The sequence below is a fragment of the Cricetulus griseus genome, chromosome 10 (genome assembly GCF_003668045.3).
Source record: "Cricetulus griseus strain 17A/GY chromosome 10, alternate assembly CriGri-PICRH-1.0, whole genome shotgun sequence".
NCBI lineage: Eukaryota > Metazoa > Chordata > Mammalia > Rodentia > Cricetidae > Cricetulus > Cricetulus griseus.
The window spans coordinates 21,767,737-21,774,178 of NC_048603.1; the positions used below are offsets into that span (position 1 = coordinate 21,767,737).

The 6,442-nt window shown below is 52.4% G+C and overlaps 1 protein-coding gene across 2 annotated transcripts in view; it reads right to left on the minus strand.

Moving 5' to 3' along the window:
- Window positions 1-918: 918 nt before the first annotated feature.
- Window positions 919-6,442, minus strand: part of LOC107977585 (thyroglobulin) — a 172,540-nt gene continuing 167,016 nt past the window's right edge. Inside the window, exons 46-48 of one of the 2 annotated variants that reach the window (XM_027431565.2) lie at window positions 4,390-4,524; window positions 1,953-2,140; window positions 919-1,077 (exon numbers count right to left, since the gene is read on the minus strand). In XM_027431565.2, coding sequence (XP_027287366.1) covers window positions 959-1,077; window positions 1,953-2,140; window positions 4,390-4,524 — 442 coding nt within the window. In that variant the 3' untranslated portion in view covers window positions 919-958. Of the gene's footprint in view, window positions 1,078-1,949; window positions 2,141-4,389; window positions 4,525-6,442 lie in introns of both variants that reach the window. The other variant, XM_035449671.1, reaches the window with a different exon arrangement.

A 6,442-nucleotide genomic window follows, 5' to 3' on the forward strand; every position in this document is an offset into this window, starting at 1 on the left:
AATGACGGGTGCGAACACATCGTATGATGTGCCATGCAAATGACAGAGAGTGCTAATGAATTCCACCTGCTCCAACTTAGCCTTGGTGTGTGTGTGTGTGTGTGTGTGTGTGTGAGAGAGAGAGAGAGAGAGAGAGAGAGAGAGAGAGAGAGAGAGAGAGAGAGAGAGAGAGACAGAGACAGACAGAGACAGACAGAGAGACAGAGAGAGACAGAGAGAGAGAGAGGAAGGAAGGGAGGGAGGGGAAGAGAGAAAGAGTGGTGGGAGAGAGAGGAAGAGAAAGAGGGAAGGGGAGAGAAAGAGGGAGGAAGGGAGGGGCGCACACACACACACACACACACACACACACACACACACACACACACACACACACACAGCCAGACTGACAGAGACAGATGGTTGCTCTCACCCATGCTCCCATGAGGAAGGATAAGTAGAAACTGGGTGCTTGTCCTGGAGATTGGGCAACCCAGTCTCCTGACACTGCTCCTCACATGCAATCACAGTCCCCGGTTCTATCCATCTCTACCATCACACGTGGCTTCAGACCTCCTAGCCTCTGGCTAGACGGCTGCCCCAGACCTCGTTCTCCTATTTGCGCTCTGGAACTTTCCTTCACGCGGATGAGACGGTCTCTCTGGAGCCCCTGCCTTTGATAGAGCCCCGTCTTCTGTGTCACTGTTTTCTGTTTGCCCGGCTTCCCCTCTCAGAGGGACAGGGTGGATGCCCTGTAAATACTGTTGACAACCCGGGGACCTGGGAGCCAAACCTCAGGTAGATTTACACTGACACCTGTTGTGGTGCCACCAAGAGCTGCTTTGAAGTCACAACTCAGAGTCACCAGTGCTTTGTTGTATGCAGATATTTTATTGAAAGCAAATGGCTGTATGTAGCAAAATCACCATGTCGGGCAGTTTGAGAGGGAACCGGCAGGGCAGATAGCAGGTCTCAGCGATGGTCATTTGCTGTAGCTCTTAGGGCCAGGCTCCAGGGAACCTGAGAAGTCTTCTTCCAGCCCAGACTCCACGGCCCTGCCCTCCTCTCCACTGTTGGTTAATTGTGCATCCTTGGCTCCATCTGAAACAGAAAGGAAGGGCAGGTGGGATCAGAATCAATCCTTTGTTAAGAGACTAAGGACCAGATTCATTCCCTAGCAATTCCCCACAGATACCAGATTCATTTCCGGGATGCAGGGACATGCTAAGGGCACAGTGGTCCTTAGGGATGTCAAGGGACTCACTTGGTCTTGAAGCCAAAAGCAGAGTTGAGAGTCTAAAGCAATTTAGACAAAGGTCTCTTCTCTGATGGCCCACCTCTCCCTCTCTGCCTGCAGAACTGTCATTCTGGACCCTCCCCCAAATCATCCCTCCTCTGGGACCCCTTCAGACCCTTGGGTACAGGCACTCCAGTGAAAAGAAAGAGGAAGGACATTCACTGGGTGATGCCACTTGTTTCCTTACTCTCCTGGAAGTTCCTTAAGGACATCACATAGTCTCTACAGTCTTAATGTGTTACCATGGTCCGTTTTTGCCCCTTAAGCCCCAGCTGCAGGAAGTGGGAAAGCCATCTTTTACCTCACCGACTCTCTTTCTCTGAGATTTTCTATGTAGCCGGGCAAAGGGCTGCAAGAGGCTAAAGATCTTTCTCTTCCTGCACCCGTGCTAGAAGCTGGCTGCCACCCTCACTCAACCTTCACAAGCCCTTTCCTCCCTCTGTCCAGTGTCCTCTCCTTGAGCCCCACTCTTGCTTCTGCTCACCGCCCCCCATCAGAACAGGCTCTTGGCAGCAAAAGAGTCTTGGACTGTGAGCAACTCATGAAAAGGGGCTGTGGTGCCTCCAGTACTCCGTGACCTGGTGGCCTCCACACATGCGGTAGAAACCAACACACAGCTCATCGTTAGGCACCGATTCTAACACCACTCCCAAATTCTCATCCCCCAGGGCACCACTACCTGCATCCTTCAGAGCCTGGATGTACTTGGACCAGAAGGAGCAGTCAGCTCGTTTCAGGCCCTGGCGATTGGGAAGCTGGGCACTGAACTCCTTGTAGCTCTCTCCTGCAGCTCCAGGGACGAAGTCAGGCCAGGGTGCTGCAAACTCGGATGCCTTCCTTGAGAACTCGTGTGGGTAGTTGGGGTTTCTAGGGACACGAGAAGAGAGCAATGTCTCTGGGGGAAAGGCACCCTTCATTTTAACACTTGATATCACCTCCTGCTGGCTCTGGTCTTCAAGGGCAAATCATTTAACTTTGAGCTCCAGAAGGGAAACCCAAAGGGCCCAGCTTCCAGCTGGGACGCTAACTGTACTATAAAGCACTGGACCACAGAAGCTCTCTGAAATCACCTCGAACCGGTCACAGCCAGTTATTGACTCAGTGGCACCACTCGGGACCTAGTGTGGCCCTGTCCTTTTGAATGCTCAGGGTACCCATTCTCTTTGGTGTGTCTTTTGCTCTGGATGCCACCCCCAGTTCCTGAAGGCCCTTGCCTATCTAAGCATGGATAAGTAGGTGGGGGGTCAGAGACCACCTTGCAACCCATAAACTTAGGTCCCATGAAGGAGATATCACTTCCCAGAGGTGTCAGGACAGCAGATTTCTCTCCAGGCTATAGTGTTCCGTGGCAGTTTGTGTTGTCAACAGAGTCATTTGGCCTCAGAACCTCAGAGTAGAGCTGAGAACCTAAAATATGTTAGGATCTCTTTTCTCATCATCCGCTCTACACTCCTCATGGGGAGGAAGCTGCCATTCTAGGCTTTTCCTCCAGAGCACCCCTCCCCTGGAATGCCTCCTGGGGAAAGTGGGTGCCCTCCTTCAGGCTGGAGGAGCCTGGGTGCAGAGATCAGCCCTGGCCCCGAGAATGATGGACAGTAATTACGTCAGTTGTCAGCTCACCCTTCCAAGGAAGCATCTTAAGGACATCTTGCTATCTCTGGATTCCAGATGCTGTCATGATGACTCATCTTACTCTCTAAATCTGATCCTCCCATCCCACCAGCCCCGTCTTCATAGCCAGAGTAAGCACTTCCTCAGCACCTGCCTTGGCTGAGATCACCTGCTTCCCAGAACAGATTCCCTTAGCTCATCGGAACGGCTTGAAAGTCCTGTGTGGATGGATGCAGCTTACTCGAGAAAACGTTTGTCTAAGACCCCAACGAGAAGAAATGTCCCTTTTCCCTCAACTTCCATAGCAAAGCTGTATTCGCTCTGCTGTCACTGTTAGAGGTTCTCAGTAGCTTGTAGCTGTGCCAGGGTGTCTCTCTCTTCCCCGGGGAACTACGAGAGTTCTAGGAAATGCACAGAGATAAAGGAAGTAGAGAAACTACCAGGAGTGGGGAGGAACAGCACCTCTGGGAAGTGACATACCACAGGACTGGAGCAGAGGCGGCTGGTGAGGAGGTGGGGGGGCTGTGGGAACACCAGAATGCCGGGTTGACACACCACAGCACATGGTAAGGTGGCGTGCACCCATGAGGCACGGCATAGCTCTCCTCCCATTGGTCTGCTCCCCAGGGGACACTGGGAAATACCTGTAGTTTTTTTTATATATATTTTTTGAGACAGGGTCTTTCTAGATAGATCAGGCTGGGCTACAAATCCCAATCTCCCTGGCTCAGCCTGTGGGCTGGGATGACAGGTGAGATACTTCCATGCCTGGCCCCAGGGACAGTTTTGATTTTCATAACTAGAACGGGAACAAGTGCTGTGTTTTGAATGTAAAACGTTCCCCACAAGTTCACGAGTTGAATGCCTGGTTCTTGGCGTGTGAGGCTATCATGAGACATTTGGATCTGTAGGAGGTGAAGCCTCCCTAGGGTCAGTAGGGAATGGACTCAGGAAATATCATGTGCCTTGTCCCTCCTGACCTCCTCTCTCTCTTTCCTGTCTTCTGTGAGGTAAGACGTTCTTTTGCACACCTCTGTCCATTAGGGAAAGCAACCAAGGACAAAGCCTGTGGAATTGGAACCTCAAACAAACCCTCTTTCCTGTGAGCTGTTTGTCAGGTATTTCGCCACGGCTAATGTAAACAGCACAGCGTATACTGCTGGTGTCTATTGGACGGAGGCCAGCGATACTGTCAATTATCCTACGGTATACACACAACTTATCCAGTACCAAGTGTCCGCAGTACAGAGGCACAAGGAGCCCTGACCCTATTGCATCAGCGTGTCTGAGCAAGGAAGGAGTCAGATGGAAGATTTCCTCACGGTTTATCGACACAAAGATAGTTTGATTAGAAACAAGGAAGCCAAGATGGGGATATGGAGCATAGAATTGCAGTTTCTGTGGTCAGGGTGAGTCAACTGATAAAAACTGTGGCCTTTGCATTCGGCCGTGGGGAGGGAGGGGGCCCATGACAGGATTCAGGGGGCAGTGGGCCGCATACGTACCCCGATCTGATGAAGTTAGAGAAGTACTGCATGACTTTCAGGGACAGGCTCTGCTCCGCCCTGGAGAACTGGCCCTGGTGGGCAGAATAGAAGGGCAGCCCAAAAGCGTACTGCACGTCTGCCAGCAGCTCCAGGCTGAGGAAACAGGGAAGGAAGGCGAGGGGGTCTGAGGTGATAAACGCGAACCTAAACCCGGCAGCCCTCCGCCTGAAACGAAGACGGCTCATACTTCCCACCATGTGCGGGACTCCTGTTTAGTGTGACATCCCACTTGGCCTGTATCCAGGGGCTAACGTGGTCTGGCGTAGACCCTTGGCACACGCGGTGGCTGAGGCTCGCCTGCTGCTGAGAAATGATAATGACCAGGTGATGTGCCCGATGACCCCTTGACTATTCCAGCTGCGGTACCCTCAGCATCTTTGGGTGTTCGTCCCTCAGTGAGCAGACTCATAAAAACTCGGCAGCAGGCTTTGACTCTCTCTTTTGCACTGGCCCATCCCGGCTCCTGGAGGTTGACTTTTGTCCATGCAGCCCACCCTAGCACCTGGCACTCGGTAGGTGGTCAATAAATACATGTTATGACTGAAGTGACTCTCTGGAAGTCAATAGGCCCCTAGGCCTCACAACCCTACTGGCAATTGCTCCACATTGAGAATTAAGGTGTGTGTGTGTGGGGGGGTAGGGCGGTCATTTTCCTATTCTAGAAAAATCCAAAGAGTGACAGATGGCACGCTTGCCCTTGTTCATCAGGCTGCAGCTGAAAGGAAGGCCAGGGCTGAGTCCAGAGCAATTGCAGGTCAGACCCGAGAAGGTAGGGAATTTAGGTAGCGTCCAAGCCAGACAGCCTTTGACCATGGCCATGAGCCTTATGGAAAGAATCCTGAACCGAGGTAAGTTCACCACCGCTGCTGTCCAGTGAGGACAGAATTCGCTTGAGAGCGCCGACTTTACCTCAGCCCTACTCAACTCAAGTCCTTCCCGGGGAGCCCAAGTGTGGTTGGTCATACTGAAAGAACTGCCCACTGCTGACTTCCTACGAGAGCTCCATGTCCAGGAACCATGACCCACGAAGCTGGGCAGGAAGCTGTATCGGGTGCTGTCCCCAAAGAGCTCTGAATAATGGCCTCTGCTGGAAGGTGGCTGAGCTGGGCTCTCCCCTAGCCGAGAAGGGAGTGTGGCAGGTAGAGGCAGGGATCACATTTGTGACAGTTTGTGTGCTGGTGAGAGGGTAAGAGGCAATACTGGAAAAGGCCCACTACACTCTCACCACGTGACAGGTTTTGGGATGAGTCTGTAACCACAGGGATCTGGAAGTTCTCACTGTGAGAGGAAGGATGTTGACCCATCCAGCACCCACGAAGCATACCCCGGCCCTCCAGTCCTTCCTCTGAGGGAAGTCTCTGAAAGGGAGGAGGGGAAGTCTCACTTCCACAGCCTCCTGGCTTCTTTTTGAGACACCACAGACTTGTGGAGCACCCGGTTCATGTCTCTCTTTGGGTAACTCCGATCTGAGAAAGCGCAGCTCCTGCTCCTGAACGGTTCAGGAGGTCACCATGGGTCTCACAGGCCACGTGCGTTTCTGTGAGAACTTTTGAAGGTGGGCTTCCCATGTATTTCATGTACTCCAGTCCCACCTGGGCCCCAGGGGGAGTTCTTACATACACAGGGCCCTGGAGGTGCCCATCTCTGACTCAGGAGTTACCCAGGGTGCAGCAGTGTTTCTGACCTCCCCAGAGCCCAGAAGAGCTGATGGTACAGTGTTACGTGGGACACTCACAGCTGCTATCTGACTGGCTGGATTAAACTCGACTCTTTCCATAAAGTGCCACCAACACAAATCAAAACTTTTCAGGCCACACACGCTCCCGGCATTCAGGCTAGGTGTCTGCCTGCAGCTTCCGAGAGCTGCCGTGGAGAGTCGGCTAAACGCATTGTCTTTCATGAAGATATTCCACTTTGGAGAGACCTGGCCTAGCAATCAAATTGTGGAACACACATCGAGCTTATGGTTTTGCAGGAAATTCAGAAGGGGATCTGAAAGCAGCATCTTCCT